Consider the following 22,346-nt stretch of genomic DNA (forward strand, 5'->3'; position numbering starts at 1 on the left):
TTTATTAAAAATATTTATATAAATAATGTCTTCAGCACCTGCGCTCCTATGAGGCACTCTTCTTTTGCTAAACATGATTTGGAGTTTTAGCCATGTAAATTCATGTTACACTAGTATATTTGTTTATACTAGTGTAGAACATTCCATTATATGGCTACAATATAATTACATTTATCTGGTATGTTGTTTATGAACATTCAGTTGTCTCCAATTTTTTAGTATTCCAAAAATAACACCACAAACGCTATAGTGGAGAATGTGTGCTTTCTTAAAATGTGCATCTTCAAGTTTAATAAAAATTTCCAAATGGTTTATTAAAAATTTCCAAATTTTATATTGGTTTTACCACTTACACTGCGAAAAAGTGTGCACATTCTCATTGCTCCAAATACTCACCAGCATTTGTAGTGTCAGACTTTAAAAATGTTACCAGTTTCCTATGTGTGAAATGGTAGTTTAGTTTGATTTAATACGTACTTTATTACTAAGGTGGGTAACATTTCATGTTTGTTGGCTCTTCATGTTTCTGCCTGTTCATAAACTTTGCCTGTTTTGAAGAGGGGAACTGCTGATTATCTTTTTCATATTGATTTGAATAAATTCTTTTTAATTCTGGATACTACTTTGTTTTCTATTACAGGTTTTGCCAATATTCTTTCCTACTCCATGGCTTGTTTTTACTTTTGTTTACTGAGCCTTTTATTGAGCAGAAATTTCAAATTTCAATCCAGTAAAATGGATTAAGATTTTTCTTGTGGATTGTTATGTTCTGTATTTTGCTTAAAAATCTTTTCTCACCGTTCTAAACATTTTCTTCTAAACATTTCAATGTTTAGTTTTTCTCATGTAGGTATTTAATATATCTGAAATTGATTTCCTGAAGGGAACATATTTCAATTACTTCTTATAAAGGTAGCTGATTTCATAGATCCATCCTGCTGATTGATATATATCGCCTTTAGATTTCTGGTGCGGGCGGGGGGTGGGGAGGGGGGCAGACAAAGAGGCAAACTTCTAAACTCTTCATCCTTACTTCAACTAGGAGAACAACTTTACATGTTCAGATGCCATACAAATTTCCTTTGAATTAAGGAATATACTCTGAAGCCACTGCCATCATGGAAACTATACAAGCTCTGAATTGAGTTCGATAGAGATTTTCATCCTAGATTAAATTCTTTTCAGCAGAGTGATCTTGGCTATATTATTTATCTTCCTGAGCCTCCTTTTCTGTAAAAAGATATTCATCCCTAGTCCATGGTTTGTATCAAAATTAATCATTTCAGAACGCGTACTACATTGCCTGACACACAGAAGATATTCAAAGACTTTATGGCTTTTGTCTTTGGCGGTGAAACAGCAGTACCTTGAGAGAACTGCAACAAATCAAGATGAATGCTTGTTTCTCTAATTTTAGCATAACACAGGGAAGATAAAGAAGGATAAATAGCCCAGATTTTGGAAAACAAAAATGAATATCTGTTATAAGATCAGGCTTTTCCCCCATTAGGTCCTAAGATTAGCCCTGAATGAAGTTAAAGTTTTTACTTCTGTCATCCTTAGTAAAGGTGAATCCTACAGTAGGAAGTGAAGATCCAGGAGTTATATCTGGGGCCAGGGTCAGAAGCTAAACCACATCTCTCTAGGACTGTGAGAAGGTCTCTTTGTTTTACTAGCCTCAGAGTTTGCAAAAGTTGGAGTGAACAGTTCCAACGGGGACTGGAACAGTGCTGTGGGTACAGGATGGAGGAACCGCACCTGTTCACAGGGAGTGGATGAGGTCCTGGGACAGTGTGGGCCAGGCAGGAAATGACAGGACATGATTTTCTGGTGTGTTTGTGTGTGTATGTGAGTGTGTGTGTGTGTGTGTGTGTGTTCCTTTCCAATATGCCTAAACCTTCGAGCAAACCTTCTTCAAAATTACTACTCTCAGTTACACAATTGAAAAATAGGTAAATCCCTGAAACCCATCCTTGGGTGTAAACATGACAGGGTGAAATCAGGGATCCCTTCTCTCCATCAGAGTGGCCAGAAGTGACAGCTGCCATTGGACAACAAATGTTCCTGGTGAGCCAATGACAAGGTCAGCTGCTGTGCGTGTTGGCTAGATGAAGAGGTCAAACTGGGAGAAGCAGTGACTTTTGGGGACACAATTGAGATGTTGCCCTTGGAAAGTTTACTAAGTGCCTAGGGCACACTTGAGCAGTGGTCCTGGGGAGAGAGTTAGGGGGCCAATTTCCAGCTGGAATCTGGTGCCATAAAAATGTTAGTTAAGAAAAAAAAAAAGAATGAAGGGCTGATTTGAGAACTGGAGTTAACAGTTTAAAGAAGTATAAGATGGGACAGATTTTCAGCCTGAGATGTAGGAAACAAGGTAAAAGTCGAAATATAAGCAGAGATGCCACACATACTATCCATACTAGAAAATCTCAGACACTTGCTTTTGCAAAGATTTTCCTGCCCTCCCACTAGATCCATTCGTTTAATCATTAATTCATTTCCACATTTACTGGACAAACATTTATGGATTTTCTGCTATGTGCCTGACACAGTACTGGGGACTGGAGATACTGGGGAAGCCGAACAGACTTGGCCCTGCATTTGTGGAGCTCGGAGGGAGCAGGGACGTTCACATTAACATAATGAGTGAAACCAGGCACTGGGGCAGGGATGGAGGGTGTGGTCAAGGGTCCATCAAGGAGGACAGCCCTGGTAGTAAATTTAGAAATAAATGTCACAATAAAGCCTGAGAAAGATAAAATTATGTTTAGCAAAGGCATTTGGAAACATCAGCTGATCAGAAATACTTTTATTAAGATCCATTAATATGAGCGTGTTGGAACTTGATCATCTCACTTAGCTGGAAAATTCATTCATGTAACATGTTTCTGTGCATAAGGTTAGCAGATAAAGGCAACAGTGTTGTGTACCTGTGTGGAGTTTACTGTTGGTGGGGCCTGATTGTCATACTGAATTCAAGTAAGTGGTAAACTGTCCTTTGTAAACAACATGATAAAGGGTGGAAGGAGACCTATCAACTTCTATGATGTTTATTTATTTAGGTTTTCTCAGTGTTAAAAATGTGTCAGAGAGAATCAGTTGCCTGCATCCTGCATTTCATTCATATCTAAAGAGAAAGCCACTGGTGCATTCCCTCGCAGAGAATTTGTTTCTATAGCTTGTTAAGCCATGAAACAGCTCTTGTTCAGCTATTTCTAATTCACAGCATACACAGATTTTTTGTTTGTTTAAACTATGAATCTTAGATTTTCTGGGAAAGTGCGTGTGAATCCAAAAAATCATATTGTGTATCCACCCCTGTGGAGGCCTGGAATATCTGTAGATTTTATAGTCTAATTAATAATTATGTAGATAGTAAAATCCCCAAAGACCTCTTCTGCCTCTCAAAAATGGTTATGATTTCTTATTCTCTCATGTGGATTGATATCACACCTGAATCATGTGTTTAGCAGGAAAGAAGCTAGAGAATTGCAATGTGGGAATATATATATAAATGCTTTTATAAATTTTGGTGCAAGTTTTCTCTTTTGACGAGCCCCTCATTTGCATCATTCATCCGGTATTGTCTCTAGGCTGGTCTTGTCTGTCGGATGTAACCAAGAGCCCCAGGGAACTGTAGCTACAAGGAGGACACTGAGCAATAAGTAGCCATATATACTTGTGTGTAGCAAGCTATCTAATTCCTATAACTCTGTTCAGTTTTTGGACTTAATATACAATGACTTTAAGGACTTTATTCACCTTGCTTTATCACTGATGCACATATCCACATATTATCAACAGCTCTATAGTCACAGTGCATTTTTGTGTCATTTCCAGCTGATAATTTAAAGTGTTTATGTTAATAGAAATTATTTTTTTAAATATATTTCTTTATTGATCTTAGAGAGGAAGAAAGAGGGAGAGACAGAAACATCAATGATGAGAGAGAATCATCGATTGGCTTCCTCCCCCCCACTGGGGATTGAGCCCGCAACCCAGGCACGTGCCCCCAGCTGGAACTGAACCCAGGACCACTCAGTCCGCAGGTCGATGCTCTATCCACTGAGCCAAACTGGCCAGGGCAATAGAAATTATTTTGATATAATATTTTGGTACACTGCATTACTCCTGATTATATTTCATAAATTATCACTTCAGATAAGCGAACACATATAATTAAAAATAATTTGTCTTTATATAATAAATGACAAAAAAAGTCATTCCTACTTTGCTTTTACACTTTTCCTCTTTTATTCTTGTCCATGTTTCTAAAAAGACATATAAAGCAAACTTATGAATTGTACAAAAAGCCCAATAGTACACCATTTAATTATGCCTCAGCAGTATAGTAAAAGTGAAAATTAGCATTTTTACAATACAGTGTGTAAAATAAAAGTACTCGATCATATATGCTTGCTGTTAAAAAAGAAGTTAGAAAAATACAATTCTTTAAAGAAAATAACCACATAAACCGAAGATTCTTGTAGTGTTCTAGTCATCCCATTATTGTTGAGTAAACAGAAGATTTGACAGTTTCTTTCAGAATAAAAGGCAAAATAGTTTCTATTTGACACACTGTCATGAGGACAATATAAATAATTTCAAAAGCTTTCACACAAAAAAGAGACAAACAACCCAATTTGTTTATTCCCAAGGACAATGCTGAATTTATTTATATTTGAAAAGAAAGACTAAGTCCCGACTGTAATCCTCAATGTCTCTGAATTGTTTGACTTTGCTTCTATTGCAGCAATCGGGTCAGCAGGGTCATTATCTAGAGGTGATCCCGCCCTAGCGGCCTCCCATTTAAATCAGACCCCAGACATGCTTTCCTCCACCAGCTGGGTTTCTAAGCCCTTTAGCATGCACATCCCCTTACAGCTTTACTCTGGTTTTCACTGTTTCTGCTCCCTGTATGCCTTAGCTCGTTAACATTTTCAATGAAAGAAGCACGCACATAAGCTGGGTACTACACTGAAAGGTATTTGTAAATAATTGCTATCTTTCATGTTATTGTGGGCTGCACTGTGCCCCTCTCCCCGCCCAGAATTCATATGTTGAAATACCAGCCCTCAGTACCTCAGAATGCAATTGTATTTGAATGTAAGGTCTTTAAAGAGATAAGTTCAAATGAGGCCGTAGGAGGAGGCTCTAATATAGTATGACTGGTGTCCTTATAAGATAAAGGACAGACACCAGGGGTGTTTGCACACAGAGAAAGGCCATGTGAGGACATGATGAGAAGGTGGCCATCTACAAAAGAAGAGAGGCCTTGAGAGAAAGCAACCCTGCCGACACCTCTAGGACTGTGAGAAAATAAGTTTCTGTGTTGAAGCCACTCACACTGTGGTATTTTGTTATAGCAGCTCTAGCACACTAATACACACATATATTTAGTAGGTAGCAAAAAAACCAAAAAAATGGATAGCATTATAAAAACATCAGTTTGCTCTGATGTTAAATTCTTAATACAGAAAACATAAGAGCTGATATAAAAATGGATTTTGAATAAATGACTTCTTATGACCTTTTCTCCACCTCTCTAAAGCTAGCTCAGCTTGCCTAGCCAGCGTGGCTCAGTGGTTGAGTGTCAACCTATGAACCAGGAGGTCATGGTTCCCAGTCAGGGCAAATGCCTGGGTTGTGGGCTCCATACCAAGTGTGGGGCATGCAGGAGGCAGCCAATCAATGATTCTCTCTCATCATTGATATTTCTCTCTCTCTCTCTTTCTCTCTCTCTCCCTTACTTTCTGAAATCAATAAAAATATATTTAAAAAAAATAAAATTAGCTCAGCTCATCTATCCCCACCACAAAATGTTCTCTGCTCTTCTAGGCCACTCTAGCTCCCTTTTTTGGACCCCTTCAGCACCTTTCCCCTAGATCACTGGGAAAATACATATGTAACATCAGAACCTTGTTCTTATTGTGAACCTTATATTTAAAACTAATGAAAACATACCCATCTATTTGAAGCTGGTATAAAGGAAGGAAGACAGGTCTTCCTAACCTCCTTGTCCAATCCACCACTCATTTTTTCTTTCCTTTCTTGTTCACAGAGGCCCCTGGGTCACCATCACATGAGACATAGGTTTAAAATTCCTGAGTGACATCACACTTTATTATTATCTTAAAATAACCTTAGGAGACTTGATCTCTCATATTAGAACTGAGGCTACACCACACTTTAAAAAAGACTTCCTATATTATGATGACAGAAAAGAGAACTGAACTAATAGCATAGCATAGGGTGCAACCTTTAAATTGCCTATTAAATGAATATGAATCACATAATATTTCTGACTTACATCGGAAAGCTGCCACCAGTCTGAGAATCTAAGAGGCACTATCAGCGAAGCGGGGCTCTGCTTGGAGCTGGTACGGTTTGGGCTTCATGGCCAAGCCATACGTGGGCGTCAAGTCCAGCTCGGCCCTGGGGCATTTGTTCAGCTTGAGCTGTTGCAGAACCATGGTGATGAAAAGGAATACCTCATTCCGAGCAACGTCTTCCCCCAGACACTTCCGGATTCCCATTCCAAATATCAGGACCTTGTCCACAAGACTCTTATTCAGTTCCCTGTTTTCGTTTAGAAATCTCTCAGGACTAAATACATTGGGATTATCCCAGATAGTTCTGTATAAAATAGACAAAAGGTACATTTTATAAAGGAATCATTTTATCATTTTGCCAACTTCCCCACAATAACTTTGTTTTGCCTAAAATGTTTCATTTATGTTTGGAATAGTGTAAATATTCATACATATGTACATATAGGTACATATATATAATTATAGAGGTATATCATTATTATGAATTTATGTATATATACTCTTTAAATTTATTGACAAGTTTAGTTACCTTAAAGAATTAATATAATTTTTCCTAGTTTATATTAAAATGACTTCTGCTTCATTACATAGTGAATAAAATACTTGGAAATTTATTTCAATTTTTTAATGAAGAATTCTAAAAAATTCTCATACAAATATTCCAAAGTTTGGGCCCTGACCGGTTTGGCTCAGTGGATAGAGTGTCGGCCTAGGGACTGAAGGGTCCCAGGTTCGATTCCAGTCAAGGGCATGTACCTTAGTTGCGGGCATATCCCTGGTGGGGGGTGTGCAGGAGGCAGCTGATCGATGTTTCTCTCTCATTGATGTTTCTAACTCTCTATCCCTCTCTCTTCCTCTCTGTAAGAAAATCAATAAAATATATTTTTCTAAAAAAAAATGGGTATAAATAACAAGGAATAAATATTCAGTCTCCTTTGTTTTAGGTGGTACCTCTCACTCTGGTACCAATAGGTTTAGGAAAAGGCCTTCGCCCATCATCACAGAGCAGCCAGGTCTCCTGCCAGCAGCTCTGACTGCGGGTTGCCCACAGTCCCCAACTGCTGTGCATCTGGCGCTCTCTTCTCCCCCACTCTTGTCTCAGGCATCATATCTGCCGTGTCTATGACAACTCCTGCTAGTACGCTTCCTAACACACCCTCAGCCATACATCAGGGACCCACTTGACTTTACCAAGAACCGGGCCTTTTTGTGTATTGATGTCATTCTCTTCCTAGCAGAACATTTGTTTTCTTTCTGCGCCAAAGGTCATAGCCCTGAAGACCTACAAGTCATACTCAGTCCTCCAATACATTTCGTTTGCTCTCATAATCTTTCAAAAATAATTCATTGCTGCAGACATTTAAACATCAGAAGACTCCACGTAAAAATGTCCATTTCCAAGTTCTGTCTTATCGAACGAGCTGACAATGCTGGGACCAGGTCCTGCTTGTCTTCAGTTAACTGAGCGGAATGAGGGATAGCAGGTGACTGCTCCTCACGGCTCCAACAAGGGCGATTCTCTCATTGTTGGTGTTTTCCACTGCTCAGTAGGTGCCTAAGTTTGTGAGCTTTGTTTAAGCTAAATAGGAATAATTTCCCCATGATATCAGTCTTGAACCACATACTCATTTAGTTCAATAAGTGCCTCAATACAAACAGTATTTCTTTATAAGCACCTGTGTTAACACAGCTTGTTTGAACATTACTCAATATTCAATATAATCACAGGTTCCTAGGCTACTAGAACACTTCCGGCACTTGGGATAGTGCTGAGAACAAATACCATTAAATTTACATTGACTATATTTTTCTTGTAGTGGGTTTTTAAATGCTTAATTTTTATTTAGCATGATCACTGGATGTGAACAGTGGAAGTGTCAACCTTTCTAACAATAAATTTTTCAGTGGGACAGCCTATGCAGTGAATGTGCTATTAGTTCTACATGATAATCACCTCTCTCCCAAATAGCCTGGAGCATGAGACATCAGTCAGAGGAAATCTTGGGTGAAGACAAAGAAGTTGTACCGAGTGCTCTGTATGTTGCCCACTGAGTGCATAAGAATGCAATCTCTACCAGTTTACTGGAGACAGTAAGCCCCAACCACATGGAGCATCCAATTTCCGTTAATCAGGATATACACACTGAATGTGGGCCTTGCTTCTGCTACTTGCTGCACATGTGACATTAGGCAATTCATTTCACTGGATTGAGTTTCTTCAGTTGTCAAATTGGGATCATGGTAGCACCATGCAGAGGGTTATTGTTGAGGTTCGGAGGAGGTACTTAAAGATTTCGTGCCCAACACACAGTAGGGTCTATAGATATTACCTGCCATCATCATCATTCCCATCACTGCTAACACCACTACCATCATCTTCTTTTAAAACAGGTGAGGTATCTTCATCCCTGTTCTCCCTTTTAAAGCTAATATGGATGAGACTCTAGCTATATTTTACTTGCAAATATTTATTGAGTGGCTACTATGTGCCAGGCATTGATCTAGGTGCTGAGGTAGAGGAAAACCAAACAAAAGAAGGAAAAATCCCTGCTTGGTCTTTCTAATTCTGTTGGGGGATTTCACGCTGCATTTCAAACATCAGCTAGCCATAACCTTGCAGAGGATGAGCCCTTGAAGTCCTTGGCCCACACCTCCTCAAAAAGCCCACTTTTGAAATTGAATTTGCCCTGAATGAATTTGTATTAAGATATCATCCTTCCTGCCTGGCTGGCGTGGCTCAGTGGTTGAGTGTCAACCTATGAACCAGGAGGACATGGTCCAATTTCTAGTCAGTGCACATGCCTGGGTTGCAGGCTCGATCCCCACTGGGTGGCATGCAGAAGGCAGCCGATCAATGATTCTCTCTCATCGTTGATGTATATCTCTCTCTCCTTCTTCCTTCCTCTCTTAAATCAATAAAAACGTATTTTAAAAAACACATATCACCTTTCCTATTATCAGTGAGAATAGGAAACTGAATTTCCTTGTAATTTATTTCAAGAGAAATAGAAGTAATGAACTTTAGCTAAGAATGTGTATCTTTTTCTGATTAATAAATAGCAAACAAACAGCCAAACAAATTTAACCGCCCCCCCCCAAATAATTTTGGTGACTTACTCATCATGATTTACTTGATACATGTTAATAAAGGTGCACGTATTCTTGGGAATGAAATAGCCATTCAGAGTAGTGTCTGCTGTGGTACTGGGAAAGCAAAATACATCCTTATCATTACAGCACATCCTGTAGTTCAAATGACCCACCCCTAAACTGCTACCCACAATTAACAGACTATATTTATTGTCTTTTTAAAAACTATAATGATATGAAATCTTTATAAATCTTCATTCTTTCATCTTCCATATTCCACCTATTGTCAAGTTAGTAATTTATTCTTTTTCTTGTATTTGTGAAACATATTGAGCATTTAACATATTTAACACATTGCTATGAGCTAAAATCTCAGTGGAAAATTATCTCAGTATTTCTATGACAAAGTTGCTCATATGTAGACACATCAAATTATATCAGGATCCCTGGTTAGTGTGGCTTAGTTGGTTGGGCATTGTCCTGTGCACCAAAAGGTTGCTGGTTCGATTCTCAGTCAGGGCACATGCCTGTATTGTGGGCTTAATCCCCCAGTAGGGGACCTGTAGGAGGCAGCTGATGAATGATACACTCTTGCATGGATGTTTCTCTCTCTACTTCTACCTTCCTCTCTCTCTAAAAAAAAAAAAAAAATCAATTAAAAATTATAGCAGGGAACTAAAAGGAAATTACAAAGCACTTTCTGCATGTCCAATGTGATCTGACTTTTATTAATAAATAAAGAAAAAATCCAAGGATCAATGGAATTGGAACTAGGAAATCTGAACTCTAAACACTGCTTACAGGGAACTACTGGGCAAATCTCATATCGACTCTATGATTTCATTTCCTAGCTGTGAAATGGTATTATTTGTGTTGGATGATCTCTAAGTTGTCTCTAGACGAATAATCTATTTTCTAGTCCCATACTCAGTTATGCAAACTGTATACTTTTGTTCTTTATACTTCTGTAATTACGCATGGATCATGGTATATCTCCAAATGGCATTAAATCATGGTATGGTTCCATATAGCACTCACTAACTGCCTAGATGGCCCCAACACTCACTTCTGCCCCAGAGGAGCAGCAGTGACATTTCAATTTGACGAGTTTGAGAGGAGATACTAAACACATTTGGCTTAGCTACTTCTGGGCTCTCTCTTATGATGAACGAACCTGTAGAAATGTACATTTCATCTATAATCAGTGATGGCCTGAGCTTGGAGAAGCAGACATGCAGTCTCCCCTGCAGCTGTCCACCCTTGCCAGAGACTGAGTGGCAAAGTATGTCTAATTCAGGTGAGAAGTATGAGCAAGCCTATTTGGTCCAGCTCTAGGCTGAAGGCACTACCTACTGCTGTGCCAAGAACCATAACTACATCAGCTTCCTGAGGTGAGAGACATCCCCACTCCCTCACTATTTAAGGATGGGTAAAGAAAAAGCATTAAGAATTGCATTTTTCTTTTTAATTGTGTAGAATGGTAATAGTTCAAACTACCAGAACTTTGCTTGTCCATATTCCTATTTAGTAAAGCTTATCTACTTAATCTATACTTGCATGCATTTGTGCACTAAAGAGTGTGGTATGAGATTCAATAAACTTCCAAATATCTGTAAACGGAAACTCTGTTTAATTTATCTGTGGCAAAACTGGCCTCCTGAGTCAATTGGCCAGAAAAATTCTAAGCTACTAAAAATGAAGTCACATCAGCAGGTAGCTAAGATGGCTCAGAGAAGAAGTCAAGTGAGTGTGTATGACACTTCATGTCCAAACATATATTATGTTTGTATTATCCATTGTTTGGAACTTCGATAGCTTTCTTTCCCCTTAAATAGTACATATAAGATGAAAAATAGCGACATTATAGTTTGTTTATGAAAACATTCGCAACATATGCTGTTTTTCTATGTAAGACTTTCATTAGAGAATTTAAAAATAAAAAGAATTAAGATTTAAAATAATAGCAAAATAATACTAACATAATATGTATTTTAAAGGACCTAAAGTATTCTAAGGCCTTAGATTCCTCATTCCCCCTCAACCTGCCATTGGTTGCTGCTTCAAAGGAGAATCGTTTGCTTACCAATGTGGAATAGTAAAAGGAATAAAGGAGGCATGTCTGAACACTTCATTTATGAAAGCTTCAGTGTAGGGTAACATTTTCCTGTCCTCAAATCTGGGTGGCTTTAGACCAATGTTTCCATCTGAAAGAAGAGGTGGTTTTTATAAAAACTTAATAATAAAAATGACAATTGTAAGAATTATACTTTTCATCTGAAAATATGTTACCAATTTCTTCTTGAATTCTGGCTTGAATTTCTGGGTAGTGTATCAAATAGAGAAAGCTCCAGTACAGGCATGTTGATACAGTTTCAAACCCTGAAAAAGGAACGAGACAAAATGCCATGAAGAAAATCATTAGCAAAATTTGTATCTTCAATTTGCTTCATATTTGAATATTATGAATCTAGAGAAAAGAATCTAAATATAACTGAAAATCAACAAACTCACAATAAAGTAACTATTATACATTAAAAGTTTTTTTCAGAATATAGGCTTAACCTCTCATCGACTAGTATACTCACTATCAGAACAGAAAACAATAAGTGAGAATGTAGAAAATTGGAATTCTCATGCACTATGGACAGTAGTATGGAGGTTACTCAAAAAATTAAAAGAAATTATCATATGATCCAGGGACCCCATTTCTAGGTATATAGAGTGAAATAACTATACAAAATGGCCTACATCAAAAGGAGGAAATACTCTAAACTGTAAGCAGTAGAACACACACAAAAATTGCAATTAGACCTTATTCGCCTTACATACTGACAAATACTTTCACATACCAGCTCCAAAGATGTCATTCACGGTGCTTATGATTTCATCGTCATTTAAGGTGGCTGTTTTGGTAGTGGCATATTTTTTATGGCATGTATTAATCAGAGCATCAGTAATGTCTCGCATATGGTCCTGAGGAGAAAATTCTTAGTATGATTATTGATCCCTACCTACATTTCATATCACAGATGAATCTCATGTACCATGTTATGTAAAATGAACTCAATTCACCTAGGAATATAAAGACTATAGTACACCATTTCAAAACTTGCAATGTTGCTTGTCAGTGGTAATGCTCAATTTTAAAAGTATGTAGAATTTTTAAAAAAGTTATTAGACTCAATTTTCTTCTTAAAACTTCTTTCAATAAATAAAAAAGTCCTTATGCTGGAAGCACAGTTACAAAAATTAAAGATTAACTTACTCTAGGGAAATTGCTAGGCAATGAATACAATACGAGGTTTCCAAGCCCATTCTAAGAATTTTACTGTAATCGCCATGCAAGAAGAGATGAGGCTAACGTAGGTTAGGGAATAGGAAGAAAATGTATGACTATAAATTCTTTTACTTACTGTATTTTTTCTAAGATTCTGATGGGTACCTTGAAACAGATTGTTTACTGCCTTTTCTTTTTCATTGGAAGTGTCTTAATTCCTTACATCTCTTCATTTGTTCAACTATCCACCTTTTCTTTTTAATTTTTTTTCATGATGCCATCATCTCAGCAAATTGGCCTCCAAGAGCTAGGATACTTTCTAGTACACACCTGTTTCATGAGAGAAATTTACTCTTCTCTGGACCATCAAATTTAGCCAAAAAAATTGAGTGGCCTCACAAAGGTCCACTTCTGTCACCTCAAGAAATTTTCTATCTACATGTATTTGATCTCAAAGTTCATTTCCATATAATAAAAGGACTCAAATAGGAAAAAAGGGTAACTTGGAATCTTCCAATACAATATTCTTTGTAATTATTCAAAACACTCTCTGAAAAAAAAATATGCTGATACTTTTAAGACCTCATAATTTCAGATGTAAAATGAAAGAGACAAAATCATTAGTTCATTTCTTCAAGGAACTCACCTCCCTGCTCATCATTCATCAGCCAACTATAGATTCATAATTCAAGTATGTACCTTATCCACACACTTGGGAAATTTCTAAGGTCTCAAAGAATTAAAAACTCTTCTTAAGGTCTCTACATGAGAACTAAATAATGCTGCCCTATAATCTCACTGACTGGAACTCACATTTCCTAGTAGTTTTGGTAAGGGTCATTCTGGCAAAATTACAGTGAAAGAGCCAGGGGAGGATACATATAACTTTCTGGGTACTCAACACATCTCATCATTATCTTTTGCTTCTCAACAAATCCCTCGTTCTGGCATGGATTTAAATTCTTACCTTATCATACGTAGTAAGATGATCTTGTACGTGTCGTGTAATAAACTCATTCAGGGCCCGATAAAACACTCGAGGAGCATTTATAATCCGCAGTGGAAGGTAGCGAAAACATGGTATGAAATCGGCGGGATTAGCTACACTGGAGGCCTTGAGTAAGTCATCATTAGTTTTAACTATCCTAATAAACTCCTCATCACTATGGTCATACCTCTTGCCAAAGCAAAGGGCACAGACAACATTGGCCACTGCACAGGTGATGGCATTTCTGGGATCAAAGCTACCCTTTTTCGAAGTTAATTCTGCAAAGACTTTCACCAGCTCAGAGACTTCCTCGATGACCTGTTCCTCAAGCAAGCAAGAGCAGGTGGAGGATTTTGCTTCTGCTTTAGAAAAAGTTCGTAAAGCACTGGACGCTATTTTCTTATGAAGCTTCCAACTCTCTCCATAATTGACTGAAAATGAAAAACTCTTCCCCTCTGCCAGAAAAGAAAACGTGTGCATGTTAGGTCTGCCTGCAAAATGCTCTCCGTCCTTCAGGAGCACGTGCTTCACCATTTCCATTCCATTCACCACCACGACGGGCACCACGCCAAGTTTGACGAGAAAGACGTCTCCATATTTCTTCCTCATCTCTGTGAATGTCAGGAAAGGATGGTCTCCAAGCTGAAGAAGATTTCCTATGAGGGGGAAGGACCACGGGCCAGGAGGAGATACCTGCCTTCTCCGCTTACTCATGAGGGCTCTCACAAAAACAAAAACTATCACCAAGATGATGAGAGAAGTAGTTACCTCTTCAGGGGTGATTGCCTTGTCCAATGTCATTTTCAAAAATAAATACCCTAAAATAGAAACATATAAACCTTATTTTTGCCATGTTAAGCGTAGACTAAGAGTCTTTCCCCTTTGAATGTTTAAATGAAAAATACAGACTCTGTAGTTATTTGGAAACTATTCTTAAACAATGTACTAAGAGGGCAAAATCAAATTCTTATAAAATGCATTGTACCTTTATTCCAGTTCTATTATTTTTACAATTCTAAACACCAGACCAAATCTTTTCCTGTCAGTCATTGACATGATAGACAGGAGAAGAGGACAGTTTGATGTAGAAAGCACCCTAGTTTTGGGGAAAGGGATTGAGGCTATAGAAGTTGATCTCATGCTCGTTATTAGCTGATGATCTTCCTCCTGTCACTTAATCGAAGTTTGTCCCAGGCTTCTTATCAAAGTATCCTACCCATGCATTCTTTCAACCTACATTTATTGACCCTACTGCACACCCTCCTCCCCCAATGTCAGGCACTAAAAATACAAAATTTCACTGACTAATGAGGAAACTAGGTAAACAGAGATAAAATTACAAAGTAGAAAATGCTATAGCGTTGAGTACAGAGTTGTCATTGTTTGAGGATCAAATTAAATAATTATTAAAAATAAGTGCTTAGCGAGTTACAGCCATTTAGTAGATATCTACTTGGTTGTCTGCCAGCCTGTCCTTGGACTTCCTAGCCCATTTGTAAGCATGGCCTGTTGGTGCTATCCTGCTCCAGAACTTGCCCATGTAGCCACTGGTGGTTGATATAAGAATAGGCCACTGATCCAAAATGAACCTTCTTTGGGAATATGGAATTGGAACTGTGAAAAATCATCCTCTTTTGGCAGCTATATCTACAAAATCTAAGTCTGAAGATATGATTTGGGGACTTTTAACCCACTAGGACAGTGGTCGGCAAACTCATTAGTCAACAGAGCCAAATATCAACAGTACGACGATAGAAATTTCTTTTGAGAGCCAAATTTTTTAAACTTAAACTATATAGGTAGGTACATTGTTATTAACGTAATTAGGGTACTCCTAAGGCTTAGGAAGAGCCACGTCAAGGGGCCAAAGAGCCGCATGTGGCTCACGAACCGCAATTTGCCGACCACTACACTAGGAGGACATGAGGAACTTTGGAAGCAGATCTTAAAAATAAATGGAGTAGAAAAGAAAAGAAATAACAGACTGAGGGAGGTCTCATGACCTTGCATGCATGACTTCTTGCACCTTCATGAGATCTTGTTCTTGGACTGAATTCTTTCCTGTTTAAACTAGCTACCATTTGTTTCTATTACTTCATCAAAGAGGGTCCTAACAAAAGAAAAAGTTTCATACACACGAGAATATATTTGTTAACCATTGCATTTTATAGTAACTATAGAAGGAATAGAACACTTTCCCTTAAAAGCATACATAACTGAACTGTTCACCTTTCTCAAGTTATTTATGGGACAAATAGGCAGTATACTCGTTGGACAATGTAAATGCCCGGTACTCACTTGATTTTCTAGACAATTTAAATGAACATGCAAGCAAACTGTTTTTACCTGTCTTACCTTATTGCTTCCCTTTTCCAAGTTCACAGATAAAATGTGGTTCCTTTTTTAGTAATCAGTGCCACTCCACTACACTACCTGGATTGGCCCTGATTACTAAAAAATGAACTTTGGAGTTAAAAGTGAGAGATCAGCTTCTTCTATGGAAAAAAAGAACCTGAATACACATTTAAACTAAAAATAAAAAGGCAACAGAAACAAACCTGAATCTATAATCAATGCAACAGCCACAGTTTGAAAAATTTCATTTCCTCTGTGCAGATGATTTTGCCAAGCCTCTTCCATTAAAAATCACTGTGACCATGTATCACACACTTACCATGTGCCAGACCCAGAACTCAGCATTAGATCTACATTGTCTTTCGAAACTCATATTTCTGTGAGAGTTATAAAGAAGCTTAGAGAGATAAAGTCATTTCCCCCATTTATTTCCCTTGTTTTTTGAGCTGAATAATGAATCATCAATTACCTCTAGCACTTGCTTTTTTTACAAAATTTAATTTTACTTGGGCATTCATTAAACTGCCAGTTTGCACATTGAGAACTATCAGTAGCATTTCCAAAGCAGACTGCTAAATAGATGAGAAGTGGGTGTATCTGGAAGAATTCTGGATCCTCATAAAGATGACTAGGTTTCCTGCTTCACTCCTCCCCTGTTTAGCTGTGGGACTTCTGTTAAATTACATCTTCCTTTTCCTCATTTTCCTCATCTATAAAATGAATACTTTAGACTGGAAGACTTTCAAGGCCAACTGTAGGGAACATGGGGCAGAAGCACTAGTGTGAGTACAGGGTTAATTGCGCACCAGTATTATGTTGCCAGAGTTTCCAGGCAGTTTACCATTCATCAACAAATGTAAACAACTGTGATCACCCTGAGTTCTTTTTCAGCCTGGGCTCTTCTAGCTTCTTTCATTAAACTCTCTTTGGCAGCTTACCAGGCCCAGAAGCATTGCCAACTTTCCCAGCAACTTTCTTGGAAAACTCTGAAGGCACATTCTGTTCCTGTTGTTTTGGGAGTGGATTAGGGCTGAGGACAGAGAGTAAAGGGTTCCCGAAGGGTGGGCTGCTACATCATCAAAGATTCAAGGGGAACTCTAGAATGACCCAAGTAAGAAAAGCATACATAGGTTGGGGGAGTTCGTACTGATTCTCAAACTTGGACACACACATTAGACTTCCTCCCTTCCCCTCCCCCCACCGCAACCCCACCCCAAAAGCTATTAAACTATTGCAGTGGCCATATCCAACCAATTAAATTCAATCTCTAGAGGTAGATGCATTTTTTAAAAGCTCCTTAATATGACTAAGGGGCATTCTAAGCAGAGGTCTTTTTTTTTTTTTTTTGTAGGAAAAACAACCTGCTATGACATCAACAAATCCATTTAGCCAAATCACAATGACGCCGGAAGGCTCACCTGTGCCAAGAGATCTTGCAGGTCGGTGTGAGGAATCTAGTGGAAGGATCTAATGACGGAGAAAGTTTTGGGAAAAATTGATGGTATCCTGAGAAACAGAACAGTCTGGTTGCAGCAGCAGCAGCAGCAGGCCTCAGGAAAGGCTGGGAGAGAACATTCTGGGAAGAGAACAGGAGGAGAGGACCTTGGACCCATGTGGGGAGGAGTTTGGAACTGGATTAGGGCATTTTGAGAGCTGGAAGGAGGGATAGAGCGGCCTCTGTAGCCAGAACTGGATCCAGGAAGCTGTAGGATTCTAGTCTGAGTGGGAGAGGGACACAGTGGAGCAAGGGGTTCTGAAAAAGAGGATGAGATAGAAATTGATCTTGGAAAAAAGCAAGATCAATTGGGAAAGGGAGAATGGAAAAGCTGTCATTTTTAAATTGCTGGTGAGCAGCAGAGGTAAGGGCAAAAGATAGGCAGTAGGGAAGCAATGAGCAGGAAGGGAAAAGACAGCGGCACGGAGGCATTGCTCTGCCTTGAGTTTCAGGAAACCAGGAAAATGCACTGCACTCTAGGCAAGGAGTGGGAGGAGGAGAGAGCTGGACTTAAAAATCTAGGAAACTTAGGTTCCCTTTCTCAGGTGCATTTGGTAGATTTATCAGGAGTCTTCACCATCCGGATTTGTATTTACACAACTAGCACAGTCAACTTCTGAGTTTGATATTCATAGCTTTGATTTAAGAATATAGTCTTACCTACCTCACAGCACTTTTTCATTTAAAGGCTAGTTTTTCTACCTGTTACTAGGAAAATGATGTGTATCCTGTCAAGATGTCTGCAACTGATTATATAACAAACACTTTTTTAAGCTTTGGAATCTTTGGTACATAAATATTTGAGGTTCCAAGGCCATCTTTTAATGGGAATATCCAAGAATGATCATTGTTAGTCAGAATGTGCTCACATAGGGAAGAAAGCAAGCCCCCAAATGCAAGCTAAACCTAATGTATTTCCTCAATGATAAACCTTCGGGCCCTGAGCTATAGTGTCATATGCATAAAATATCTTGATTTCTAAATATTTAAACTCTAAAAATTCAATGAGACTTGGGTTGCTCTAAAGCAGCGGTTCTCAACCTGTGGGTCGCGATCCCTTCGGCGGTCGAACAACCCTTTCACAGGGGTCGCCTAAGACTATCCTGAATATCAGATATTTACATTACGATTCATAGCAGTAGCAACATTACAGTTGTGAAGTAACAACGAAAATAATTTTACGGTTGGGTCACAACATGAGGAACTGTATTTAAAGGGCCAGAAGGTTGAGAACCACTGCTCTAAAGAGTCTTGAAACAATCAATGCATCCCACATTAACAGAATGAAGAGATCAAAACCACACGATTATCTCAACTGACATCAGAAAGATTTGACAAAATCCAACACTTAAGATAAAAACACTCAAAAAACTAGGAATAGACAAGAACTACATCAACATAATGAAATCCATATGTGAAAAATCCATAACTAATATCACACTCAGTGATGGAAGACAAAACTTTTCCTCTAAGATCAGGAACAGGACAATGATGCTCATTTGAATTCAACATAGCACTTTAAGTTCTAGCCAGAGCAACTAGACAAGAAAAAGAAATAAAAGGGAAAGGAAAGAGTAAAATTATCTGTTCATAGATGACATAATTTTATATATAGGAAACCCTGACAATGCCACAAAAAAAATCATTACAATTGATAAACAAATTCAGAAAATCTGCAGAATACAACATTAGCACAGGAAAATCAATTGTGTTTTCAAAGAAAGTCATAGACAATATAATCTTATATTTAGAAAACTTAAACAATTGTATCAAAAAAATTAGATCTAATCAATATATTCAGCAAAGGTGCAGAATACAAAATCAGTACACAAAAATTAGTTGGTTTCTATACATTAAAAATGAACAATCTGTAAAAGAAATTAAGAAAACAATTTAATCAAAACAACATCATAAAAAAGAGTACAATATTTAGGAATAAAATTAACCAAGAAAGTAAAAGGCTTATACACTGAAAACTAGAAAAAATTGTTGAAAGAAATTAAATAAAACACAAGTAAATGGAAGGACATTTATATTTTGATTCATGTTTATGAAACAAAATTCTAATGGCTTTTTTTTTGCAGAAAAAGAAAAAAAACATCTAAAACTTCATATGGAATTTCAAGGGGCTCTAAATAATCAGAACAATCTTGAAGAAAAGCAAAGCTGTAGGGCTCACACTTTCTGATTTCAAAACTTACTACAAAACTATAGGAATCAAAAGTAAGACACATAGACCAATGGAATCGAATAGATGGTCAAATGATCAAATGTTATTGGCGGTAAAAAATCATTTGACCATATATGTGACCATCAAAATTAAAATCTTTTGTACAAAAAAGGCCACTGTCAACAGATAGTGATAAGGCAACCACAAAATGGGAGAAAATATTTGCACATCGTGTATCTGACAAGGGATTAATGTCCAGAAGAGATAAAAAAAAAATTCCTGTAACTGACCAGCAATAACCTAAGAAAAAAACACAGGCAAAGAACTTGAATAGGTATTTTCAAAACTATACAAGTAGCCAAAAACACATGAAAAATGCTTAATATCACTAATATGTACATGCAGTGAAATATTATTTAATTTTAAAAAGGGAAGAAGTTATGACATATACAGCAACATAAATAAATTTTTAGGACATTATGCTAAGTGAAATAAGCCAGTCACAGAAGAAAAATATTGTATAATTCCATTTATATTAAGTACCAACAGTAGTCAAATTCATAGAGACAAAAAGTAGAATAGTAGTTTTTAGGGGTTGGGGAGGGAAAGAATGGAAAGTTACTGTTTAGTGCTTAATATCACTAAACTGTACACTTAAAAATGATTAAAATGCACACAATTTGTCACAACAAAAAAGGTATGACCAAAATTCTCAGGTGAAAAACTATAATTCTCAACATATTAGGCTTCTTTTTTCAGTTAGTAGTGCCCAACTTATTTAGCATGCATTTCTCATTCTCATGCCATGGTATATAAATTTTAAAAATGAACATGTGGTCAAAATTCTCTTTCAAGCATTGCCTTGTGTTGATTTTTAAAAATGTTTTTAGTTTAATTCTTTATTCATGTATCACTTCTAACCACTTCAGAGATAAGTGAGCTGGGATTATCTTTTTACCCTTTATTTTAATATTGCAGTGTTTGAATACTTGAACTTTTCTTAAATAAATATAAAAGCCACTCTTTCTTTATAAAAAATAATTTCAAAGAGTACTTGACCCCCAGGAGTAATAACGATGACTGTATTACTAGGTCTAGATTTGACTTGAGATTACAGTGAATCCATTTAGAGGACTGAAAACAAACTCAAGAATGTATCTAGTTCATCTGTTCTACGAAGGACCCATCCATTCCAGGAAGATGGCCCTTTGTTATTTTATTCACTTTTCTAAGACACTCAGTAGAGCCTATTCTATTCTCAATGATACTATTCCTGGTTCAGATTGCCCATGCTTAACAACATGCTCTTTATAAAATTCATTCCCGCTTATTTTTCCTTCTTAGGAAATAATACAGTCTGTTCCTACAATGCATGCTTCTGTAAAAGAAATGTACTCATATCTGTTAGGGGATTTGTGTTATTTTAAAGAGGACGTCGGGTTTATTCAGTCTGTGATTTCCCCTAGTATATGAATGTTTTGAAGTCAGCAGGAGCAAACTTTCTCTCAAAAAGCATCATTATCGATCGATGAAGAACTAAGCGGGGGTGGGGGAGGCTTAAATTCTGAGATATTCTTCTTCGATGGCTGGTTTAGTGGCTATGCTTCAATACATTTAGCTATCTGGTGAAACTGAAAATGTCGATGGAAAATATCCAAAAATATTTACTGTTGTGGTTTAAAAACTAAAAAGTGGTTGATTAAGAATTCTATACCCCAGATCATTTTTTTTAATGAAACTGGTCTTTTTAAATATAAAGACCCTCCTTAAAGATCTCCCTGAGAAAAACTTCTGAGCTGAGAGTAAAAGGCGGCAAAGTGTGGGTTGCCAATGGCGATGTAAGGTGTTGAGATTTTATTAGGGTTTTAATGATTTTTATTAGTGCACTGGTTGAAACTAAGAATGCCTTTGAGTGGCCTGCTGCTAACCCTATTTTTCCAATAAGCCCTATTGTAGACCCTTTGGCAGAAATCTAGGTATTTTTTGAAAAGATATATTTTGTTGTTGTAGAAACATCTAGTTCCTAACATTTTTTAGCATTATTTGCAGCTTCATATAAATGATCTCATTTAATCCTGAATATAAGTTGTTGTTGTTTTCTGTTCAGTATAATTATGCCCATTTTTTAGAATATTTCACTGTGGTTCAATGGTGTTTTTTGCAAGAATAAAATGCTGACATTTATCACCTTGGCTTTATTATTCTCTCTGTTTTTACAAGTAAGTTGCAGACATGATTGATACACCTTTGTCTCTGGATATTTTGGAGTGTGTTTCTTATAAACAAAGACAGTTTCTTACATAACTAGAGTACAAGTAAAGCCAGGAAATCAACCATGATACAATAATATTGTCTTATTCAAATTACCCAACAATAGCAGAAGAAAAACACATTGCATGTAGTTGTCATGTTTTTATAATCTCCCTCAGTCTAGAATTGTTACACAGCTTTCTTTTGTCTTTTGTGCTTTTAACACATTAGAAGAATACAGGCTTAAAGCAAAAAAAGAAAGAGAGAGAGAGAGAGAGAGAGAGAGAGAGAGAGAGAGAGAGAGAAAGAAGAAGAAGAAGAAGAAGAAGAAGAAGAAGAAGAAGAAGAAGAAGAAGAAGAAGAAGAAGAAGAAGAAGAAGGGTTAAAAG

At 37.3% G+C, this 22,346-nt stretch overlaps 1 protein-coding gene across 2 annotated transcripts in view; it reads right to left on the reverse strand.

Annotated features, from left to right (window-relative positions):
* Positions 1-17,607, reverse strand: part of LOC102769958 (cytochrome P450 1A4-like) — a 20,763-nt gene extending 3,156 nt beyond the window's left edge. Inside the window, exons 1-7 of one of the 2 annotated variants that reach the window (XM_006776460.2) lie at positions 17,461-17,606; positions 13,667-14,505; positions 12,272-12,395; positions 11,712-11,801; positions 11,506-11,626; positions 9,450-9,536; positions 5,757-6,636 (exon numbers count right to left, since the gene is read on the reverse strand). In XM_006776460.2, coding sequence (XP_006776523.1) covers positions 6,339-6,636; positions 9,450-9,536; positions 11,506-11,626; positions 11,712-11,801; positions 12,272-12,395; positions 13,667-14,488 — 1,542 coding nt within the window. In that variant the 5' untranslated portion in view covers positions 14,489-14,505; positions 17,461-17,606 and the 3' untranslated portion in view covers positions 5,757-6,338. Of the gene's footprint in view, positions 1-5,756; positions 6,637-9,449; positions 9,537-11,505; positions 11,627-11,711; positions 11,802-12,271; positions 12,396-13,666; positions 14,506-17,460 lie in introns of those variants that run through there. The other variant, XM_015572302.1, reaches the window with a different exon arrangement.
* Between the last annotated feature and the right edge of the window lie 4,739 nt (positions 17,608-22,346).

This window comes from Myotis davidii, unplaced genomic scaffold (assembly GCF_000327345.1).
Source record: "Myotis davidii unplaced genomic scaffold, ASM32734v1 scaffold228, whole genome shotgun sequence".
Classification (NCBI taxonomy): domain Eukaryota; kingdom Metazoa; phylum Chordata; class Mammalia; order Chiroptera; family Vespertilionidae; genus Myotis; species Myotis davidii.